The following is a 23344-nucleotide window of genomic DNA, read 5'->3' as shown; positions in this document are numbered from 1 at the left end:
GCCAGGAAAATGGGTCAATTCTAAACTTCTAATAACTTATAATATGGTCTCCAAAGATATAAAGCAATAACTAACAGAACTATGAGAAATTTAAAAATCTGTTCTGCAATGGCAGGTTCCAAACCACCTCTCCAAATAACTGATGCTTCAGAATCAGTAAGGATGGTGTTTGAATAGCACAGTCAACAGGAATCATCTAATGGACACATACTTAACACTGCAGCAAACAAGCAGAGAATTCACATTCTTTCCAAGCACATGTGGAACATCTGTGCAAAATGGACCCCCCCAAAAAAACCTACTCAACAAATCTCAAAATTTGATATCATACAGCCCACATTATTTGGCAAAAACCTAATTAAATTTTAAATCAACAGTAAAAAGATAACTTTCTAATTATTTTTCTAATGATAACACCCTGGATTACATATGTCTAGCAACAAAGAAAATGTTGAATAATTCATGGATAAAGAAGAAATCATTATAAGAATTATAAAATATTCAGCCCGGAATGATAATATTGATACTACATAATAAAATGTGTAGATGCAACTAAAGTTGTATTTATAGGGACATTTATAATTTTAAATATTTATATTATAAAATAAGAAGGCTTCAAAATGAATGCCCTAAGTACCCAACCTGAGAAATTAGAACTAGAACAACAGAATAAACCCTAAAAAAGTAAGAGCAAATAAATAAAAAGAGCCAAAATTAAAGAAATAGAAATGAACACAAAACAGAAGATCAACAAAACCAAAAGTCGGCAAGCTCAACAAAAAAGAGAGGGAAAGAGAGAATGCACACAATTAGGCAGTAATAGAAATGGAAAGAGGGACAGAAGTACAGATCCTGTGGTGATCAAAACTTAAACAAGATATTCTAAACAACTTAATGTCAATAAAGTTGAAAACAGAGAAAACCGCCAAATTTCTAGAAATCCATAACCTACCAAAACTGACTCAAGAATATTCGGTTCTTACTGGTGGTGAACACAGTAAAACACAGTAGTAAAAAAAAAAAAAAGTCTATATTAAACTTCTAGACTTGTCAGATCACTATGCTGTACACCTAAAACTAATATAATAGTATGTGTCACCTAAATAAGGAAAAATTAGGTTCTAATAGCATCAGAAATTAAATAATAGAGGTCAGATAGAAAATAGATACTATAATAGAAACAAAAATGTTACATATTCATCCTATATAAAATTTGAAAAGGACAATAAAAATCCTTACGTATTATTATTTTTTAAACTGATAGGTCTGTTCACCAACAAGGCCTAGAAGCAATGTCATCTCAGTAGCAGTGAGTTTGGCGGGGGAGGGGGAGGCAATTAAGTGGGGGGTCTCTCCACTCAAGCTCATTTTTTTTTTTGGATGGTCTCAAGGTAAGTGCTACTTGGTAGCAAGAGAAATAAATGAATTGAGCTCTGAGGACAATTTATTAAAAGACCAGCATCTGCAGGTAAAATAATTACATGTCAGTCAAGATCCTTGACTGTGGTTACTTGCTCATGAAATTGACAGACTAAAATAGATTGACATCTTTTTATATTTTTAAAAGAATTATAATGCCAAAGAAACCACAAACCTGGCCAAAGCCTGTGACAATTCAAACCCATAAATCTTTCCCTAGACCCTTGAAAATGCACATATAGGAATCGGGTGGTGAGCGCCGTAGAGCCTGACAAAGAGAAGGCTTCTCACACCTGCTTCAAATGTGGCCCAAGAGGAAAGTGGACAAGAAGGAATCTTCCAGAGGAGGACCTGGAGCCAGAGAGGATGGTGGCCAAGGGAATTTCTTCCAGAGGAGAGCTGGAGATGCCAGGGGGGCTGAACACAGAACCCGCCGCACATCGCGACAGGGATCGCTCTCTGCAAACCCTCCGTGCAGGACCTGAATGCCACAGACGGTGGCTGCTGCGTGTCTCCCTTCGCCATTTCCCGTGGGAGTTTGTACTGTGGTGATCTCATTCCTACTCCATCACGGGGGAGGGCGGCAGGCAAACAGCTGGTCTTTTGGTTGTTGGACCTCAAGGCCGCCCAGCTGGACCTGTTCAAAGGCCTCCCCATCACCCAGAATGGCACTCTGGTTTGTTTCCCCTGGGGGCAGGTGCATTTATTCTCCATGTGAAGAAGGTGTGCATGAGGAAGTTTGTAGCCAGAAAGCTGGACTGTGGCCGGAGCTACTAAACTGTCCCCTGGCATCTAGTCTCCTCTTGTTCAAAGTTTTAGCTGGGCATGGCGCTTCCCTGGCTAGAGACCCTCCTTCCCAGCCTCCCTTGCAGGCAAGAGTGGCCATGTGACTCGATTTGGGATGTAAGTAGAAGTTACATCTCCTTAAAGGCAAAACTGTTCACTCTGCATTTCTTCTTTCCACCTTCCTGTGGAAGGAGAAAAGAACAGCCACAGAGGATCCAGAGAGAAGACTCCACAGCTGAAAGTCCCTCCGGCCTGAGTGCCTACTGATCCTGCGAAGCAAGGCCCATCGGCCATCCCCAGCCCTTTGAAGGTTAACGAGAAAAAGAAAACTAATCTTCTATTTTGTTCAAACCATTCTATTTTGGCATCTCTTTGAGATGGGCCTCACACTTAGATACTGTTTCCATACATCCAATAATTTTTAAAATATATATATTTTGTTTGCAATGCCTTTGATCCTCATATATTTTTCCACTTATCCATCCTGTCTTCTATTTTTTTTTATTTCTTTTTACATTTATTTATTTTTGAGAGACGGAGCTCATGTGGGGGAGGGGCAGGGAGACAGGGAGACACAGAATCTGAAGCAGGCTCTAGACTCTGAGCTGTTGTCAGCACAGAGCGGGACACAGGGCTCGAACTCACAAACTGTGAGGTCATGACCTGAGGCAAAGTCAGATGCTTAACCGACTGAGCCACCCAGGAGCCCCTCCTGTTTTCTATTTCTAAGGCATAACTAAAAACAAGAGGGCTGGCTTCTCAAAGACGTATTACAAACTTACAATCACATGTGAGACCCTTCCACCTCCTCAAAACACATCAGCACATCCCTTTCACTAACAGTGGTGTTGCAACAATGCTTCCCGGGATGAACCAGAATCGCTGTGTAAACGTAAAAGAGGGAGGGGAGGAACGTGTGTATTATTACCTAATACGCCCTCAAGTGTCTGGAAGCCATCATAGCTTCGGGCTAAAGTCATTCTGTTTCGTTCCTACTGGGTCCCTTCTGCAGTCACGATATCCCGGACATGACTATCTTGTCTCTGTGCCGGATTTTTCTCTGTAGTGCTTCAACTGCAGTCACGTGATTACCACAGTAGCCATTTTACATCACAGACATCAATCCTGTTATTACAGAAGTGGCATTTTTTGAACCATGAGCTGTCAGGAGCAAATCTTATGTGAGGGAACCCAGAACTCTCTAACAGGGAAGACGTACCTGGTCCCCATTTCAGAACAATATTGTTCAGATGACACGAGGTTCCAACAGGGCTTGTCTGGGTGAGCAGTGGCCACTATTTTAGACCCTATGTGACAACACTTGGAGACCTGAAATCTCTGGGATTCTATGCTTTTATACAGTATAAGTTCTTTAAAAAAAAAACTTATTTTGAGAGAGCTCACGAGCATAAGTTAGAAAGAAGCAGAGAGAGAGACTCCTAAGCAGGCCTCATGCTGTCAGCGAAGAGCCTGAGTGGGGCTCAATCCCATGACCTTGGGAACATGATCTGAGCAGAAACCAAGAGCTGGATGCTTAACCGACTGAGCCACCCAGGTGCCCTATATAGTGTAAGTTCTGACAATTTATTGGGCATTCTGTCCACAAAGTTTCCCTTCAGGGAGAAAAGACAGAAAATTTTTTAATTTTAAGCTGCCAGTGCAGCTTAAAAGGAAAAAAGGATCCTTGCCTTAGCATGGCATGGGTAGTCAACTATGGAAGAGGGAGCCAAGGGGATGATGGTGAAAATTGATCACTGAGGCCTGCACTGGGGATGAGTGCGGGAATTTCCCCTTCACTGTCCACCTGTCAGGTCAGCCCTGAATCCCATTTTTTAAATATAAACAGTGTTTTCATCCATCTATACCCACAGACAAAAGTGGCCTCAGTTTTTCAAAGAGTTGTCTCCCTCTAGCGGCCAAAGATTTTTCTTAAAAAAGACTCGGGCCGCAAAGCAGCATGGGTCCACTAAGAACATAGAACCTTTACATTTTTGTGGAGAATGTGGAAATAATCCTTGATTTTGAGAAATATCATTAGAGTATTTAACTGTATAAGCATATTTGCCATAAATCTGGGAATGATAATATCAATTTTCATAGGGCTGTTATGATAACTAATCTGAGCTCAATAAACAACCAACAGGGATGTGGTGATGCTGCAGCTGGGAGGCAGGCCAGGCGCACTCACTGGGAAGACAGCGTCTTTGGCCCAGCAGCACAGAAGTAAAATGGCATGTGTAGCAACATGGATGGACCTTGAGGCTGTTATGCTGAGCGAAATAAGTCAGGCAGAGAAGGACAGATACCATATGTTTGCACATATAGGAGGATTAGGAGGAACTTAACGGAGGACCATGGGGGAGAAGAAGGGGGGAAATGGTGGGGGAGAGGGAGAGAGGCAAACCATGAGAGACTCTTGAATGCTGAGAACAAACTGAGAACTGATGGATGTGGGGGGGAGGGGGGAGATGGGCATGGAGGAGGGCACTTGTGGGGATGAGCACTGAGTGTTATATGGAAACCAATTTGACAATAAACTATTTGTAAAAAAAAAAAAAAAAAAAGAAGTAAAATGGCAAATGATTATATGTCATGGACCCTCACTATCATTCCCAAATAGCTGAAACCAAGAACCTGCAAATCTTCAGAGGTCAAGACTGTGGCTATAGGGACTGCTCCTGACCAACTGGGATTGCACTGGGGTCGACAGAATAATGGCTCCCCCAAAGATGTCCCTGTCCTGATTCCTGGAACTTGTGTGTAAGGCAGGTTCCGCGGCTAAGTGGGATTAATGTAGCAGATGGAGTTACAGTTGCTAGGGAGGGGCACCTGGGTGGCTCAGTCGGCAAAACATCCGAAAGCATCCGGGACTCTTGATTTCAGCTCAGGTCATGATCTCAGGCTTTGTGAGATCAAGTGCCAGGTAGGGCTCTGTGCCGACAGAGGGGAGCCTGTTTAAGATTCTCTCTAAGCCTCCCTTGCTTGCATGCGCGCACACACTCTCTCCCTCTCTCTCTCTCTCTCTCTCTCTCTCTCTCAAAATAAATGAACATTTTTAAAAAGTCAGTAGGGAGAATATCCTGGACAATGAAATTACAAGGGTCCTTAAATGTGAGAGAGAGAAACAGAAAAGGGGTCAGAGTGATGTGCTGTGAGAACTGGAAGAACCTGAACCAATGTCGCTAGCCTTGAAGAGGGAGGAAGAGGGCATGGGTCAAGGAGCCAGGGAACCCTCTAGAAGCTGGAAAGGTCAAGGAAATGGATTCCCCCTGAGAGTCTCCAGAAATGAACACAGTCTTGCTGACACCTTGACTTCAGCCTTGTGAGGTTTTAGATTTCTGACATCTAAAACTGCTAAGATGATAAATGTACAGAGTATAAAGCCCCTAAATTGGCAGTATCTTGTTACAGCAGCAAAAGGAAACTGATATGCACCTTAACTGCCTTCCCGGAGGAAATGGGAAATACTGTCAGATGCTGCATTTTGCTCTTCAGAAATGACCTGCCAGTGAGCCTCGTCCCACGAGCTGCGAAGACTCAAATCTGACTGAGATCCAGGCACGAGAACATGGATGGACACACACACACACACACACACACACACACACACACACCCAAAAGAGGACAGCTAGGCAGTGCTCCTTCCCACATGAGATGGGCTGGTCCAGCCGTTCTCCCAGAGCCTGGCCAGGTGCTAAGCACACTTGCAAGCTCAACAGGTGTCTTCTCGTTCAGAATGAGAGGGTTGGGTTAAAAAAACCACGTTGCTCCCGTCCAGCTCTACAAATTCCATGAAACTAGAGTTCTCAGTTTTTCAAGCGGCTGATAAAGGAACGAGGATACTTTGGTTCCTCCAACTGTCTGTTCCATGCTACTTGCATCAGAGCAAAACCCAGGGCTTTTACTAGAAGTCTTTTCCAGCCGTTTAGCTGGATAGGAACTCCTGCTTCCTGCTGTGAGGAAGAAATGCGGAGAAAACCATGGATGTTCTTCCCCACTACCCCTAGCCACATCCCCCACGAAGGGCTTTCCTTCAGCTTCTCCTGAGCTCCCAGGAAGGCAGCCACCACGGGCTCACAAGTTTACACACACCGCACGAGGGAAAGTGTGAGCAGAAGTGTCCTACGGCCAGACAGGCTGCTGGGGAACGAAGGCCCTGAACGAGGGGCCGAAGCTCTGGAGTCTTCCGGCTGAACCTTCCCCTGGCAACGGCACTATGCCTTGGGCTTCCTTAACTAAGTCCCCAGTAAGTTGGAGGCTTTGGGCCTGCAAAGTGTGGTACCATATTCCACTAAACCCCAAATCGCCACCGTTGTGCTGCTTAAGGACTTCTTACGGGCGGGCCGTTCCCAGAATGAGTCACAGAAACATTTATTTCCCAAGCAGACCACTCTGCACATGGGCCATGACAGCCGCCCAGGGGGCTGGGGTCCCACAGGGTTTTGTGAGGTGCCTCCACCATTTGCATTTAGCTGTCTTTCTGGACGGCTCTGCTCCTCCAGAGCAGAGATCTCCCTCTGCCTGCACGGTCGGTAAAAATCCTTTTCCGGCTTAAAATCTGCGGGGAAACATTTCCTCATGGGTTTGAGGCACCTGCGTCGTGTTTCTGTGGAAACCCCGACTGCTCCATGGGCCCAGTTGTCCATTCCTACTGCCCAGTCCCTTTCACCTCACTAGTAACTTTAAAGTGGACTGTCCCCTTCCCTTCTGACTTTCAGAAGCTGAGATGGCTTGGTGGAACACAGAATACCCATATGCAAAAACTCACAGAGCCAAACCCAAAACGGTCATTTCATATTATGTGGCCTTTAAAGACGAGAGCCACTCCACCACGAAGACAGGCTTGGTGAATTCTCGGAGAAGGACCAGGTACACCCGTGGAGAGAAGGGCTCGGAGGCCGCACCCAAGCTCGACTGTCAGGGCTGTGACTGACTGGCCACGCCCAGCCCAGACCTGGGGGAGGCCGTGAAGGCGCTGCTCCCCCCGAATCACACACGGTGCGTCCACTCCAGAGCAAAGCAGTGCGGTCAGTCTGTCATTCACATGGGCTTCTAGGAGCTCCCATCCAGGGATCAAGCAAGAACTGTACAGGAGTCACTTCAGATCCTCCCAGGGCACAGCAGCCCCCAGAGCCCGGTTCCCTGGGGCACGGGCACCAGCGTCCCATTCCTTTTCCCTGGGGTAAGCTCTGTGCTTGTCTTGAGCATTTGATATAAAACATTCCGAGGTAGCCCCATCCTTAAATGGGGACCCATTGTGCAGACAGCAGAGGCAGAGAGTATCTCCTTTCCTCTCCTTGGAGCTCGGGACTCCAGATATATTAATTACGAGCTGTGTTGTTGTGAGGCAGCTGGCTGGCTCAGTCGGTTAGGCGTCCGGCTCTTGATTTCAGCTCAGGTCATGATTCCACAGTTCATTAGTTCGAGCCCTGTGTCGGGCTCTGCGCTAAAGGCAAGGAGCCTGTTTGGGATTCTCCCTCCCTCTCTCTCGCTCTCTCATTATCTCTCTCTAAATAATAAACTTAAAAAAAAAAAAAAAAGACGTTTTGTTGCTGCTGCAAGCAAAGGGAAGCAGGCTTGGATGAGCCCAGGTGAAGTGGAGACCACTCTCGAGAGCCCTGGGGACAGCAGTCTCCCTCCAGAGAGGAACAGGAAGCCACCAGGCCTCGGCGACAACGCTCCCAGCAAGACCCTCCCACCATCTCTGGAGTCCGCTTCCCTTTGCCATTCAGTTGAGACTCTCCCCTTGGCTCTTCTAGGTAAGTAAGCGGTCTCCGTCAGCTCCCGGCCCTCCAGCTCCCAGCCGGTGCTGCGATCCTCCCTGCAGCCCAATTCACAAAGTCCAGGAGGCATTCTTACCGGCCTGGCTCGCACAGGTAGGCCGTCAGGACCGACCACTGCGATCAGGGCTAAGATAGTTTGGCTGAACCTGGATACAGGTGCCCACACCCAGATCACTTAGCTTGGGGAAGGCACCGGCTGGGGACCCACAGCTGTCCCCAGAGGCCCAGCACTAAGTATCATGGCTCCTCCTAGATAATGAGCAGAGTGACCACAGGTTACCCCTCCGGGCAACCACCACCCCATGAGCCAGGGCTGGGCACGGGAAGGGGGACGCAGCCCTCAGCTTACAGGGTGGAGTAGAGGGGTCAGAGTCGTCAAAGTCCAGAGACTTTAGGTAATGGAAGTATTTCCAAAACATGGAGTCTGAGGCTGGAGCATCAAACAAAAGAGTAGTAATAATCATAACAGAAGAAGTAGGAGTGGTAAGAAAACTAATACCAGTCACTGAGCATCTATTTTGTGCCAAACATATAAAAAAGCACTTGACATGTTCTATTTCTACCTTTATAATCCTGCAAGGTGATGCCATGAGGCCTATTTTGCAGTAAGAAAATTAAGGTTCACCAGACAATAAGACACCCTCCTATAGCTCTTATATAAGTGCCAGAAATGGTTCTAAAGCAAAGGGCCTGGAAAGACGATCAAGCAGGATGGAGTAAGTCAGGAAGTTCGTTCCTGTGATTCCCTGAGGCAAACGAGCTGACCGAGAAAAAGCCTTCCTGGAGGGATCATCCTGCGCCTCTGGGTGAGGGGGCTTGCTAAGGAAATGAGCCAGCCTGGAGAAAGTCAGTGTAAAACGTGGGACATTTTTTGGAGGGGGGGGCCCTAGTCCTGATTCACCTGTTGTTCCGACATCTGTATGACCAGCACCTCCTTTCCCTCCAGAAGCAGTGGTGTTCTGGTCAGTGTTTAAAGGCAGGTCTCAATATAGAGACACACGTGGATATGTGTAGATAACATATGTGTATCTGATATGTGTAAATCTGATACCACCAACATATGCACACCTGACACAAAGGATGTATAGCATGCAATCTACAAATAATAATAAAACATACACTATACTTTGTTGAAAATTCCATCTGTCCAACTAATTCTCAAAGAATGCTTTTGTTGGTTTTTGCCAAAATCCTGTATCCGTAGCCAATCTACAGGTTCAACCGTGATCTGACAAGTGGAGCTGCACTGTTTTCCCGCTAAACTGTTGACAGAAAACCGCTCATTCTTTTCCCAATACATTGTCATTGAATCTAACAGGTGACCCACGATTAAACTATTTCTCTTTCTTGTACATATTACACTCAGAGAGTCTAAACAGAAACTTCTCTCGGCTTCAGTGCAATGACTGCAACAGTGCCACCCATCTTCACAGGGTTACAGGGATGACAGCCGTCCGAATCTGCATGCTTTGACAGCAGCAGTATGTGACGCCCGACTCCGGAACGCACAGAGACGCGAAGCAGCAGACTCGCTGCTCGCTGCCTGGACGAGCCAACCTGGGCGCAGCACTGAGACGATGCCTGAGTCCAGCACGGTGTCAGAGAGTCTACCTTTTTGGAGAATATTTCCAACCCTCCCTATAACTGCTGTGCTGGTGACTGTCCCATTAGGATATTAGGGGCCAGCCAAGCCGAGGGAGAAAGGAAAGGTCTGTGGGAGAGGCTCCGCCTCCCAATCCATGACCTGGGCTCTGGGTTATGTGGACTCTGCAACTTTTTAGCTGTTCCTCACTGGTGAACGGACAGGGATGCTCAAGGACAACTTAGGAGACGCTGCCCCTGTGACCTAAGTGGACTTGCGCGATCTTCTGGGTGTTGCAGTTTCTCGACTTTTTACAACCAGGGAGTAGATGTTCTGACGACTGCGCTGTCCCTGGGAGCAACCTGACTCTGTACTTACAAAACCAAATTTATCTCACACTTTTGGGGGCTTTGTAGTACAGGAAAAAGCGACTCCCAGCTTGGACACTTAGGTGAGTAAGCTCTTCAAGGTCTCTCGATACCACTTCTTTAGCTATACAATAGAAACAGCAAGGGCACTAATACTTAATCCACAGTCTTGTGCTTTAATTAATTTGAGATGCTTTAATGAATTAACTAAGTGAGATTAAATGAGATAACACACATGAAGGAACCCTTGGAAACTACAACTGTTAAGACCCTGGTGTCACGCTGCTTAAGTGTCACTAACATTTAAAAGTAGTGGCATCAGTAAAGATGGCCGACAGGGCTGCACCAGAGGCCACACAGGAACGCGGGAGCAGCAAGAAAGGGGGCTTTGTGATGGTCTGAGATTTCCTGTTCATGATTAGGACAGAGCAGAGATATGAATACTTGAGGAGGTTCAAAATAAATTTTAAAACATCTCCACAATCCTAGATGAAATGCTTAATTTTCTCAAAGTTGGGTCTTCCCAGTTATTTTAGATTTTTTAAAAAAGATTTTCTAGTATTTATTATTTATTTCCGAGCGAGAGAGACAGACAGACCCATGAGCAGGGAGGGGCAGAGAGCGAGGGAGACACAGACTCCGAAGCAGGCTCCAGGCTCTGAGCTGTCAGCACAGAGCCCGACGCGGGGCTCGGACCCATAAACGGTGAGATCATGACCTGAGCCGAAGTCAGACACTAACCGACTGAGCCACCCAGGCGCCCGTTTTAGAATTATTCTAGAAAAATGAATAATGTTCAGTACATAATACTCCCCTAACGTTACCCACCTGTCCATTCCCAGTTCTCAACTCAACAACTCTTTCATGGAGCCCATCCTCCCTGTCGGACTCTGTGTTAGGTTTGGAGGATTCCTGTCCTTGAAAAGTTCCTACTAAGTCACTTTCTAAAAACTAGGAATATGCAGGTTTTTATGTGAACCACGACTCACTCCCATCGTGTAATTTCTGAGTGCTCAGATGTAAGGACATTGTCATGCCAGCCCTTGGCCGAGAGGAAACGCCCCATCAACAAGGACACGCTGGGGATGGAGGGAAGGATCAGTCTCTGCAGGGCGGGGCCTCCATCTGCCTGAGCCCGCACCCTCGGACGGATGGGGAACAGGAAAGGCGAGCTTCGGAGAATGCCTGAGAAAACAGGGCAGCCGGCACAGTGTTCTGTGAGGAGAAGACTGCGTTCGGTGAGTGTGGGGGCTGCTGTGGGCTTGCTCGCTGTTGCCTTTGTTCTCGGCCCAAAACTGAATGCTGTCGGTCGGTGCTTTACCTCTGGCCAGTGACGGAGAACATGAAGCCGGTACTTGGCTTTAAGTGTGTCACCTTAACGGGCTGTAAACTGACATAAGGACTCCTTCACGTGTAACAGATTCTAGCTCAATTTGAAACAAACATTTAAATGTAAATCGAACAGGTTTATAATTATGGTCTAAATAAATAGACTTATCCCCTAACAGGCTACTCTACACATATAGTTCTAATCCTCAATCAATCGCTACAAATATGGAGGTCATTTGGTCACTTATTTTGGAGAAGACTTTTTTTTTCAGCTCTGTGTCATCATCATCGATGGGAGGGAAACTTAGCCACATGCTTCTTCCTCCTGGGAAACATGCATACTCGTGGGCCCAGTAATATTCTCTCTAGGAATATAATTTAAGGAAGGAATTAGATATATGGAAAAGACTGATATACAATACGTTCACATGAGTGCTATCAAAGTAAAAACGTCGGTTATAAAATTATATTTTTGCCAACAGAATTGAATATTGACAAACCATTAAACAGCATGTTTTCAGGCCTCATGTTTTGGGAATATCTAATGTTTACAGAAATAAACAGAATGTAAAACTTTATAATAAAATGTCACATGTAAGACACATAGTATATTTATTATATATATAATAATACATTATATATACACATACACCTTTCACATAGAAAAAAATCAGGAAGGAAATACACTAAAAATACTAATGGTGGTTTTCTCTAGGTGGTGGGATTATGAGTGGTTTTTATTTTTTAACACTGCTTATCTGTTTGTTCAAGTTTCCCTAATAAGCCTGAAAACCTGCCGAGAAGAAAGAGTACGTTGGCCAGGTTGACACATAGCTCCTATGACAATTATGCGTACAACTCTAAAAAAATAAATTGACATTATTTTTAATATCTTAACATAAATATCTTGTGGCAAAAAAAAAAAAAAAAAGAAGAAGACCATGATGAAAAATTTGCCAAGTATAGAAAAGCAAAATTATCTGGTAAAGAATCACCCAGAACTCCACCAGTCAGAGGGAAATGCAATTAATATCCAGGGACAGACTGCCTGGGTGGCTCTGCGCTGTGCCACGGAGTCCTACACTCACCTGGACTGACTGGGTCCTCCCCTCCAGGTGGGGGACGGGAATAGAACCTCCTTCCCCTCTTGAATAAATCCTTTTGCATTTGAGACTTCCACCTAATATTCCACCTGAAGAAAGGCTCCAAGAAAAAATAAATACTAAAAGAACTGGAGACTGCACTATTCAACCTCCTCCCTAAAGCTAAACGCTCAGGTTATTTCTAGTTTTTCTCTAACATAATGGCAGGCTGAAGATAAAGCTTTTCTTTTTTTTTTTTTAATTTTTTTTTTTAATGTTTTATTTATTTCCAGGAGAGAGACAGAGACAGCGTGAGCAGGGGAGGGTCACAGAGAGAGGGAGTCACAGACTGAAACAGGCTCCAGGCTCTGAGCTGGCAGTCAGCACAGAGCCCGACGCGGGGCTCGAACCCACGAACCGCGAGATCATGACCTAAGCGAAAGTCGGACTCTTAACCGACTAAGCCACCCAGGCGCCCCATAACGCGTATTTTCTAAAGCTCTTGATGTGGCCCAATCACACATACAAAGGTCGACCAGTTTACACTCCCATCAGCTTGTTCATCTACACTGAGCAAACATTTTTTAAAAATGACCTTTGTAGGGGCGCCTGGGTGGCTTAGTCGGTTAAGCGTCCGACTTTTGCTTAGGTCATGATCTCGCGGTTCGTGGGTTCGAGCCCTGCGTCGGGCTCTGTGCTGACTGCCAGCTCAGAGCCTGGAGCCTATTTCGGAGTCTGTGTCTCCCTCTCTCTCTGACCCTCTCCTGCTCACACTGTCTCTCTCTCTCTCCTAGAAATAAAAATAAAAATATTTTTAAAAAATGATCTTTGTTAATTTCAAAGATTTAAATTACAGTCCCTCGGGGCACCTGGGTGGCTCAGTCGTTAAAGAGTCCGACTCTCAGTTTCAGCTCAGTTCATGATCTCACAGTTTTGGGAGTTCAAGCCCTGTATCAGGCTCTGCACTGACTGGGATTCTCTCTCTCTCCCTCTCTCCCTTCCCCTCCCCCACTCACACTGTCTCTGTCTCTCTCAAAATAAAACTTAAAAACTTTTTAAAAAATAAATTTAATTAATTAATTACAGTCCCTCGTTTGTGCTTACCCATCTTAAAGGCCGTTTCCTCCTCTCTGACTACTTCTTCCCAGAACCTTCCATCAGCGGAATCCCCTCTGAGGAGGACATGGACGCCCCATGACTAAAGTGCCTGGAGCTGTCCACGCACCTGTGCCTGGATTTTCTTCTCCCTAGGCCCCAGGCCAGCCACATGACCTGACTTCAGAGAGGGCCAACCAAGTGTATGGACGAAGTTTCCCTATGAGAAACGGCAGGTGCCAGATCTGACATCCCTCTTCCTTCTGAAACACACTCTAGAACCACAGGATCTCAGAAGGGGATGGTGCCCTGAAAAGTAGTCTTCCTTCAGGCCTCTGGTTACAGAGATAAAGGCTCTGAGCCCTGTAGTGGGAAACAAGTGTACCAGTTAATGATATGGCCCCCAGGTACTGGGGTCTTAGCCCAGGGTTCTTCCCACCACCAGCCTCCAGCTGCCTCTCTAACCATCAAACAGCAGCCAAAGTGAGCCCTGACCCTCTATCCTATCTGATCATGCTCTAGAAAGGGCGTGTCACCATCGTCCAGATGGAAGGAGAACTCACAAGAGCTCCTAATCCAGTGGGTGAAGAGAAGCTGAAATCTAGCTGGAGCAGAGGGACAGAAAATCAAAGCAGAAAGAAAACAAATTGGTAGATGTTCCCCTGAAACTGGCAAGTTCCTAGAACTCAACTTTAAAAGTCAGCCTATAAATGACCACTAGGCGGAGCTCTATTTTCAAAATAAAGTCTTAATCCTTGAGCTATGAACTGGGTTTCAGCTCAAATAGTTGAAAATATCAAAGACTAGTACAAGGATTTGGGTGCCAAATCCACTGGCTCCCGTCCAGATTTTATGCCAATCTAAAGTCTATCGTCTATAGTGTCCCCATGAGCTAAACCTTTCCATTTTGGTCCCTAGATTACAGCCTTAAAAGTAAATACAATGGGTGTGTGTGTGTGTGTGTGTGTGTTTAAAATAAACTCAAACCAGAGAAGTTACAAACATGTATTTATCTTGGCAACAGAGACTTTTAAATATATATTTAGAATGTATTCTAACATAAAATATATTTTTATATTATGTATATTAAATGTAAAATATACTTAATATGTCTCTATGTGTAATTATATTTAGATATATTTAAATGTATTCTAATTTACAAACTATATATTTATTGCATTCTATATAATTGCATACTTTATATATTTAAAATCCTTTCTGCTGTTGAGTGATAAATACCTGTTTTGTATCCCCAATTATACATAAGATATCTATTAACTATATTCTCTATTATATTTATGTGTAATATGCTAAATATATTTTATATAATATTTTTAAATACACATTTGAAATTTTCTCTGTTGCTGAGTGATAGATACATGCTTTGTAACTTCTCCGGCTGTTTTCCCCTTAATAATCATCAAAAATCCTGAAAACATAGAAAAGCCCTTTAATTGACCCGTTCAAGGTATTTAATTCTATGTTTCTCTAGCGCACATCTGTTCACATATAGTTGAAAATAGAAAAGAAAGGGAGGAATTAAATTTAAAGAGAAATAGGCATTGCCCACTGTTCCTTGCTTAATTAGGGCAGAAAGCAGAGGGAAACAAGAGTCTATTGTAGCTACGAGGAAGAAAGGCTTTAATAGCCCCAACCAAATACGAAAATATAACAATCTTCTCGTAATTTTCTTTAGTGCTGGTGTTAACATCCAGATTGAAGGGTGAAAAGAGCATATATTTAGTACTCCTTATTTATGCTGCTTTGAGGAAAATCATGTCAGTGTGGAATGTAAGAAAATAAATTGGGAGGTTTTCATGAGATCTGATCAGCTGATCAGCGGCCCTAACATGCAACTTTTCTCAGCCTCCCAGGAAGAAAGAAAACAAAACCTCACAGGCTTGACAACAACCAGGCTTGACAGACAACCTCATGGAAGAAACAGACAGACTCCACTGGCTACATGGCAGAGGGAGCCGGGCGGCGGGGGAAACACCTACTGATGCGCTTCTGGTCAAGGCATACTTATCCAGGGTTTCACTTCAGGAGACTGAGACCACCGGGAAAGGTCAGAAGCCATTCCCACAGGCCCCCGCAGGACCGTGGATCCGAACCCTGAACAAGCAGACAGGCACACAGGTGCTACTCTTTGAGATAACGAGTTCTGGGTGCTTCCACGGCCCATCCAGTGCCCTTTTTAATCTAGTTTCATTCAGACGTAGGAACTGAGAAAACACCAAACTGTGCAGAAAGGAGGAGGAACTGAGGGTAGTTCGTCACCCTGGAGGGAAAACAGTCCCCCACGAGCAAAGCTCACTAAGTAATAGAAGAGTGGGAAAGAAATCTGTTTAGCGGGCTGGAGACACCGGAGTTTTCCAGGCACTTCTGGGACTTGGAATACAGTACCGGAGAGCCGATCAGCGGGGAGGAGCAGGCAGTGTGGTAAAACTGAGCTCCTGGGGGTGAGCATCGGCCGGGAGCTGCGAACAGGAACGTGTGATGTCCCTCTGGCCAGTGCTCAGAGAATGAGACCACACACAACCAGCTTTCTCTCTCTTAACAGATACCACCTCTGTACGGCGCCACCACACTCGAGGATGAGTAAACACGGGGCGAGGCAGCCTGCAACAGAGCTCATTGTAAAAAGCTGCAGAACAACGGAAAGGGAGTTAATCTTGCTGATCCAGTAGAATAATAGGTCTAAAAATAATAAATAAGATACAGCAGGATCCACAAGATTCAACAAACTGGCATCCTCTATGGGGTACGAAAAGATACTACCTCTATTGAGCAAAAGCAAAAAAAAAAAAAAACCATAAAGAAAGAAGAAGTGGAGATGAAAATGGAGCGGTACGAGATAAACTAATGCTTCCACAGATAATTAAAAACCCAACGTAAGCCAAGCACAGTGTTAGAAGTAGAGAGCCCGGAGATGGGGGCAACAGACGTAAGGCTGCTTTTGCTGCAACTCATACTTTGATGAGATTCACAGACAACAAAATAGTAAACAAATAATTTAATAAGTGATAACTGCCACGCAGAAAATGAAAAGGGTGCTGAGTTAGGAAATAACACCTACTTAGATAAAGACATCAGGGAAGGCTTCTATAACGGGGTGGTATTTACTCGGAGCCAGCTCTGAGAAGAACAAGAAAAGAATATCCAGAGAAAGCGGTTTGTCCTAAGGTGTAAAAAGGGCTCTGACTGCTTGAGGAACCTAAAAGAGATGAACAGTACAAGATGAATTTGGAAACGCAAGCACTGGCCAGCCACATAGGACCTTTACCGCCAGGAAAAGCATCTTGGATTTTAAATATGAAACAAAGTCACTGAGTGTTCATATATACGGATATGGATGTGTGTGTTTGTATATATTTGTATGTATTTATTTGTATTTATACATACATATATACACATATATATTTAAATATATATATTAATTACCACTGTATAAAGAATGGACTAGAGACTACAGAGGAAGCAAAAAGATAGAGGGTCTCGACTCAGGGAAGAGATAACTGGGCCTGGAACTGAAGTAACAATGGACAGTCGGAGGGAGACAAACAGGCAGTTTAAACAGGCAGAGGGCAGGAGCACGTGGGTGGCTCAGTGGGTTAAGTGTTCAGCTTCAGCTCAGGTCATGATCTGGCGGCTCCTGAGTTCGAGCTCCAGGTCGGGCTTAGTCCTGACAGCTCAGAGCCTGGAGCCTTCTTCAGAGTCTGTGTCTCCCTCTCTCTCTGCCCCTCCCCCACCTGTGCTCTGTCTCTCAAAAATAAACAAATATTAAAAGAAAATTTTTTAAAAATAAAGAGGCAGAGGGCCAACTCCCAGGATGCAGAGGAAAAGGGAGCAGAGATCAAAAAGACAAGAAAGATGACGGAGAACACAAAACTCTTTTCTGGATCACTGGTATTTCTAAAGGAGAAACCACAGCAATTGAATGAAAACGATAAAGATAAAGGGACAATTTCCTGTAACAAACAATACCCAAGTCTAAAAATGTAAGAATTCATCCTTTGCCAAGGAAAATGAAGAGTCCAGCTGCTGGATATTTCCTTGAGAAATGCCTGAATTTACAAAATAAATAATCAGATTCGTTCAAAGTTATCTGTAGAGAAAAATGTGAAATCAGTGTGGCTTTGGACTTTTGTTCCATAACAGGAATTCCCAGAAGGCCGTGGAACGACATCTAGGGGTTTGAAACATAACAAGTATGACTCAAGGGTTCTACAGCAAGCTAATATTGCTACTCATGAGAGAAAACAAAAAGGTATTGTCACATATGCAACGGCTAACAAAACGGTACCCACAGAAAAATTACTCATCCCGTCTGAAAAGGGATAGCCCAGGAATGGAGAAGTTATGCTATAGATGGAGTGAGTAGGAATATTTTTAATTCAATCATAGGCCTAAGTCTGAAAGGATGTTAAATATATTTTCTTTAATTTTGTTATTTTATTTGAGTGAGAGAGAGAAAGACAGAGAATCTTAAGCAGGCTCCACACTCAGCATGGAGCCTGACCTAATTGTGGGGGGCTGGGGGAGGGGGCTCGATCCTAGGACCCTGGGATCATGACCTGAGCTGAAACCAAGAGTCAGACACTCAACTGACTGAGCCACCCAGGCACCCCAAATATACTTTCAAAATAGAGACCAAATGAGTATATACATTATAGTTCAAAAAAAAAAAAATTATACAATGAAAAATACGACTAATAAAAATTTTATCTAAAAATTCCACATATTGACAAGAATCAGGTAACGTGAGTGAAAATTTTGACAGTAAGTGAAAATACTCTGACTTATTTTGGTGCATAATTGCATAATTGTTATGAAGAAAATGAATAGGGTGATGGTTCAGACACAGGGGTGAGGAGACCTACTTAGATGAAACAGCCAGGGAAGATCTCTCTAAAGAACTACCAGTTCCTTCTCTTCTGGAGCAGAGGTGCTCTGAAAGAACAGAACACTCATATGTTGGCCTCACAGTATTTAATTAGGTCCAGAACTGACCCACTTGCAAAGAAATCACACAACCAGAACTCATAACCGATACAGAAATGAAAAGTAAAAGCACTTTATTCCTTAATTGACTAAACAGACAAGACAGCTTCTCCTTCATCTTATAATCGCAACAGGGTAATGTTTAGTGAGTGTGTACAGAAGTGTTAGTATATCATTCAAGTCAAATGGGTACTTATTCGTAAAAGTGAACTGAGTATCTGCTTTAAACAAGGGCAAAGAGCTTTTCTGGCATATTGAAAAGTTTGTTTTCATAGTTTCAAGGGCAGTTGGCTTAGAACCATCACACCATGAACACTTATTACAGGAAACTACACTGGTGTAAATCTTTTTTGGTTGTAGAACACTGCCTGTTCTCTTAAAATTGTAAAACAGTAGGGAGTTCAATATCCACTTAGATCAGAAGCGGGCAAACTTTCCCTCCAAAGGGCCAGATGGTAATTATATCTGGCTAAGCAGCCATATAAAATACATAGATGAATGGGTGTACCTGGCCAATAAAACTATTTAAAAAAACGAGGAGCAGGCTGGATTTGGCCAGGGCCATAGTTTGCCCACCAATGACTTAGATGATTCTACCAAACCAGCCCTCTCAGCTCATGGAGCTTATTTCTCTAACGATCACGTCCCTCAGCCACTTTCGGGTTCACACCCTGAGCCACAACCATACCAGTTCTAAGAACTGACACCCTCTCTAACCTCAACCCATCTGGCCCACTCCCGGACCACCACCCTTCTCTTTCCTACCTACTCCCTCTACAACCCAGACTCATAATCCCTTGAGCCCATCAGATCCCTCACCTCACCAGTCCTGACCTCTCTTCTGCACAGACCTTAATCCCATGGGAAATCATCAGTCCCTCCTGGGCATAAACGTTCGGCTCCCTCAACCCTCTTTGGCTTTGTCACTCACTTGGCGAAACTACAACCCTATTTAAATCCAACTCTCCACATACTGTGGAGCTCAATGGGCCTGGAGGAAATCCCAAAGCCACACTGACCGGCCCTTTTAATTCATGACCATAAATCTCAAGTGAGTACTTTCTGTGCCATTTCCCTAACACGGTCAGGCTCCCACTCTGACTTCACACCTTCTGTCCCCAGGAGCCACCAGCACCTCCTCCTCCACCATTCACGAGCCCATGACAAGGCTGATCAATTCACTGTAAGACTAGAAGCTGGCAGAATAAAAGCTCTACCAACACATGCCAGCCAGCCGGCCAGGCCTTCCCTCGTCCCAGTCCCACTTCCTTCACTCACGTGCTACGGCTTCACTTATATTCTAGACCCCATGACCTCCTGTCTACTTAAGGACACCGGTCCAACAATGCCCCTTTCTGCCCCCAAGGCTCCTACTGAATCACTACCACGAGAATGCAAACAGCTGCTGTCTCCTATCCTCTATCCCTCAATCATTCCGGGTGGGGCTGGGAGTGAGGGTGGGCAGCAGGGCAGAGACCCTGGTCTGAGTAGGAAGGGCAGGCCGGGTAGAGCCAAGCTGTCCTCATCCAAGAGACAGAACCAGGGCAAAGGGAGATGGAAGCCACGGATGGCCCCAAGGCTGCCCCATTCCCATTCCTCTAACTCTCCAGGCAGGTTGTCAAAGAACAAGAAGTCCCGTCAGTGCCAGCTAAATTCGCTTGAAAAGGCCAAGAGCTCAGTCTAGTTTCCAACGGCCTGGGGACTGCGACCTGAGCCCAACTCAGCCTGGGCAGAGAATTGAGATGCTTGTCAGAGAGGCCTATGCTGACTCACTTCTAAGCTCCTGAATTTTATGGCCCTTTTCCTTCTCGTTTTATGGAACAATCCTTAGAAAAAATTCTTGATGGTCTTGATTGCAATCAGAGGAAAAGGATACTTTTCTTTTCTAGCAGTGCCACCTGAACAGCTCAGGTGCTGCAAATTCTCCGTGAGGCTGAGACTGGTGGCTGCAGGATCTGATGCGGCACACCCAGGGGGGACAGCAGAGGGGGGCAGGGAAGGGTGGCAGCTTGGTTTGAGCTCCTTCCCACCGGCTTGGCTCTCCCATCCTGGATGGGAGGAGGGCCTTTCCACTCCAGAAGAATTCTAGAATCAGTTTACATTTTGGGAGAGTCAAAGCGGGAGCTCATCTGGTGTTCTGTGAGTGACATGGAGAGGTCAGGTGGGTAGAGCTGACCCTTGAAAAATGGCAGAGTGGGTCAACGAACCATTGTCACATGTAGCCATGCCCCATTCAGGACCTCTGGGCATCTAATTCCCACTAATTCAAGGCTTCAGGCCAATGTGGGCATCTTATTGTGGTGTCTCACCTATGCCTGTTCTAGAGATGCCCATGTTTCAGATTTTCCTAGACCTTCACCCTCCCTCCACCTCTGGATTCCCTACTTCCTAAGTCTATAGGGCCCACTTGCTAAATCTGCAGCCATATTCTGATACAGTCACCACAGAGTCAAATGAAGTCCTTACTACTCCTTGTGTAAGATATCTGGCTTTTTTTGTAGATATACCCAGGAGAAAATGGAGGAGAAACTTGAATGCTGAGAATTTCTGGGTCATTTCCTCAGCACTGGATGTTCACCAGTGGATTTTAGCCAACCCCCACAGAGGCTCTGTGACCGTCACATATAAATGTCACAAAAATAAGAAAGGCACTTTCAACGTCACTGATGGCCCTTCCAGACCTGTAACCATGGCAACATCAGCGGCACCCTGAAGAAGTGGGGTGGATTCCTCCAGGCCCTGACATGGGTTCCTTCATCTGTTCACCCTCCCCCCCGCCCCCCCCCCCCCCCGGCGCTGTTCTACTCCTTTTTATTTTCCTTTTTGCCCCTTTCTTTCTTTCCTGACCCTCATATTCTGGAATTATTTCTGCCAAATGGGCGCACAGCAGCGTGTCAGCCCCATGTGGGCACACAGGGTTATTTCTGCTTTGTTCCCTGCTGTGCCTGCTATACCCAGAACTGTGCCGGTCACACAGTGGGTGGGCTCTTTGGTGCACAACGAACGAACGCACGAAGAAGCTAACGGTGGTGTCATCATCTCAATTTTAAAGCCCACTAGGTTACAGGCCGAAGCCCACTGCTTTCCGGACGCCTCGCAGGGCTATCGACAAGGAGTGATTATTTTCTAGAGTCTTACCCTTCCTCCAACAACACATCTTCACTGGGATGAAATGCAAACTTCCATAGCGAGTCTCCATTTTCGAGGACCACCCACTTCCGAGTCACTGCTCGGAGGCCTGGGAGCCCACACGGCCTCGGGCGTGGGTTTCCAGACAGAACGTGCACGGAGGCCTGGGGACGCGGCTGCACGCCAATTCCACGTGCAGAAACCGTAAAGCCGCAGTGAGAGTCGTCAGGCGTGGCTGTCGTAAAATATGGCTAGTGTAAAGGGTGGGTGCCGTAAAGCGCAGCTGTCGTAATGGCCGGAGGAGGCCCCTACCTCTCCGTGGTGGGGTAGATCAGTTCTCCAAAGGGTACCCGGAGCGGCGGCCCTGCAGAAGCTCCTACAGCCCCAAGATGCACGCGCCCAAGGGGCGCTGGGTCTCGTGATGGCACCCGAGCCGACACTCCACCACGCACCTCCCGTGCGTCTACTCCTCGGATCCCCCGGAGAACCCTCGGAGACACATACTGTGGTTGGCCCCTGTCGCAGATGAGGGCACTGAGGCTTCGATAAATCAAATGACTTGCCCACACCACACATACTGAATGCAGGACCTAGGAGGTACGCCCGCAGTCTGCCTAGCACGAAAACGTGTTCTTTTCTGCAGACAACTCTGGGCGAGGGTGACCAGAGTCAGGCACGGTGCTCCGGCTTCGCGCTCCGCGATTCACCGCAGGCTTACTTCCGGAAAGCCCTGTCTCACCTGTGAACACCTTGCACATCAAAACAACTGCGTAAAAATGTGTTTTGCTCATGCACTGTGTTTTAAATATGTAGCGAACTACCTATATTTAGCATAAGTGAGCGTGCATGGTCTTGGAAATGTAAATTTGTTTCTGAGTTCCAGCTAGCTTACAAGGGGAATCTTGGTCTTTAGCCTGTTTGTTAAATCAGGCACTTTTCTGAACTTTCTTCCAAAAGAGAAGGAAAGGAATGAGCATTGTTGCCTGTTCACTAGATGCTACCCACTTTACAATACGATTGCATCTAATCCAGTAGCCCAAAGGGAGAGGCCCGTCCCTCCTTTCATAGGGAGGAATGGAAGCTTGAGCACAGCCAATGGCAGAATCAGGATTCCGACCCAGTTCCAGTGCCAAAGCTGCACTGTTTCCGTGGCCCCTCCGAGTTGGCTGATGTCCTCCGCGTCTGGAGCTTCCGGGAATGGGCTGAAAGCGGGCTGTCGCTGTCCCACCTGCTCCCCGCAGGAGGAGATACCATGTGGTCAGAGTGCCCGGCCCAGCACAACCCTAAATATCAGCTGCATGTGTTTAGTGAGGCAGCCCCCTCAGAATCGGAAGGAATGCTGCTTTAAAAATCACTGTTGAAGAGAACTCAGTGAAGGGGCCACCGCAAGCCAGAGACTCCTTGGCCAAACTAGCCAGGCTCTTCTGAGCCCAGTTCTCAACTAGGCCTCAACCTTGGCCTATAAAGACTTGAACAAGACACCACGATAGTTTCTAACAGCTCAAGGCCACATCCCTAGGATGTGCCTAAGCTCCCCCCTCCCCGCCCCTTAAAGTGCTTGTCTGAGCGGAGAAAACTCAAGGCCAGCAAAAGAATTTACTGGTTGCTCCAGCCAACACTTAAAGGTGGGGTTCTCGTTTCCCCTTCTCCGTGGAAGGGTAGGACCCTAACTTTGATAAATTCCAGTTAACAAACCCAGACGGGCTTCACATGGACCAACCCCCCACTTCTCACTTTTTGTTATTTTTCACTTCCCTGACTCTGTTG

The 23344-nt window shown here is 45.8% G+C and overlaps 1 protein-coding gene across 1 annotated transcript in view; it reads right to left on the bottom strand.

Moving 5' to 3' along the window:
- The window catches only part of ENPP6 (ectonucleotide pyrophosphatase/phosphodiesterase 6), a 154674-nt gene extending 132930 nt beyond the window's left edge, over window positions 1–21744 (bottom strand). The window contains exon 1 of the mRNA XM_039253848.1: window positions 21587–21744. Within this exon, the coding sequence (XP_039109779.1) occupies window positions 21587–21647 (61 nt within the window). The 5' untranslated portion in view covers window positions 21648–21744. The remainder of the gene's footprint in view (window positions 1–21586) is intronic.
- Between the last annotated feature and the right edge of the window lie 1600 nt (window positions 21745–23344).

This window comes from Hyaena hyaena, unplaced genomic scaffold, assembly GCF_003009895.1.
Source record: "Hyaena hyaena isolate Hyena2069 unplaced genomic scaffold, ASM300989v1 scaffold_467, whole genome shotgun sequence".
Taxonomy (NCBI): domain Eukaryota; kingdom Metazoa; phylum Chordata; class Mammalia; order Carnivora; family Hyaenidae; genus Hyaena; species Hyaena hyaena.
This window is presented reverse-complemented; position numbering and strand designations above follow the sequence as displayed.